We start from the raw sequence: 1,152 nt of genomic DNA on the forward strand, positions 1-1,152 counted from the left end.
TACCAGTGGATGGCGCCGGAAGTCATCTCGGGCACCCACTACGGTGCACCCGCCGACATGTACTCGTTCGGCATCATCTTGTCGGAATTTGCGACGCACCAAGTGCCGTACGCCGACCTGCGCCACCCAGACTCTGGCAAGCCGCTGCCGCAGCACTACGTCTTGGATCACGTCCGCGAAGGTACGCTGCACCCAACGTTGGACGGCGAAGGCGTGCCGGCGTGGGTCAAGGACATTGGTTTGCAGTGTCTCTCCCTCAATGAAGACGACCGGCCGACAGCATTAGACGTTTCAGCTCTCTTGAGCCTTTATGAGCCATAAACGCTGAGCTTGCCTTTGTTTCTCATTTCGAATTGTGTTGCTGAAGAATGGGCACTTGGGAGTGAGTTGCAACCTTTGCCATCGTCCAATATGGCTGCGTGTTGCGCTCAACACTGCATGGATGCAGGCGTGGGCTACCAGCAATGCATGATTGAATAGAATTTCCATCGCACTCTCTAATGAGTCGTTCGCGACAGGAACCGACGTTTAGAACCACCTTGAAGGTCATGCGTTCTTGCCACGGTTACACGAAGGTTATGTGTCCGTGACAAGGATATAATTTATGAGTATACGAATATTAGCGTCAACGCATTAGGCGTTTCCAAGCACGATTCTAATATCGACGCTTGCAAAACGTTAGCAGACCTAAGTAAAAAGGCAGGTCGAGACAAAATGAATGCGAAGGTCCGAGCTAGGGTTTATGGAACTGCTGCCTCTGGGCTGATGTAAACTAAAGTATCCTACTGTTAGTTGGCTAGTTGTCATCGCTCACGGCTCGAAGCGGCTCAGCATCGCTGACACCTCCAGCGCAGTCGGGCGACTCTCTTTGTCTTGCAAAAGACACTGTTGACCAATGTCCTGGACCCACGTCGGCACGCCTTCACCGTCAAAGGTTGGGCGCAGCGTGCCGCCCCGCACGTGGTTCATCACGTAGAGTTGGTTCACAGGATGACCCGTGTCCGGGTGGCGCAGGTCGGCGTACGGCACTTGATGCGTCGCAAACTCAGAGAGGATGACGCCAAACGAGTACATGTCGGCGGGTGCACCGTAGTGGGTGCCCGAGATGACTTACGGTAGCGCGGCTCGTTCAGATAAAGTTGTACACGAAAA

General features: G+C 53.9%; 2 protein-coding genes across 2 annotated transcripts; one reads left to right on the plus strand and one right to left on the minus strand.

Annotated features, from left to right (window-relative positions):
- Nucleotides 1–9: 9 nt before the first annotated feature.
- On the plus strand, nt 10–335 carry SDRG_04599 (hypothetical protein; the record flags this gene model as incomplete). The annotated part of the gene is made up of 1 exon (XM_008610275.1): nt 10–335. One exon carries the CDS (start codon nt 10–12, stop codon nt 319–321), a length of 312 nt encoding a protein of 103 aa, XP_008608497.1. The 3' UTR covers nt 322–335.
- Nucleotides 336–810: 475 nt separating this feature from the next.
- SDRG_04600 (hypothetical protein) lies at nt 811–1,074 on the minus strand (the record flags this gene model as incomplete). The annotated part of the gene is made up of 1 exon (XM_008610276.1): nt 811–1,074. The coding sequence occupies one exon, from the start codon at nt 1,072–1,074 to the stop codon at nt 811–813; it is 264 nt and encodes an 87-aa protein (XP_008608498.1).
- Between the last annotated feature and the right edge of the window lie 78 nt (nt 1,075–1,152).

This window comes from Saprolegnia diclina (assembly GCF_000281045.1).
Source record: "Saprolegnia diclina VS20 unplaced genomic scaffold supercont1.11, whole genome shotgun sequence".
In the NCBI taxonomy this organism is placed as follows: domain Eukaryota; phylum Oomycota; class Saprolegniomycetes; order Saprolegniales; family Saprolegniaceae; genus Saprolegnia; species Saprolegnia diclina.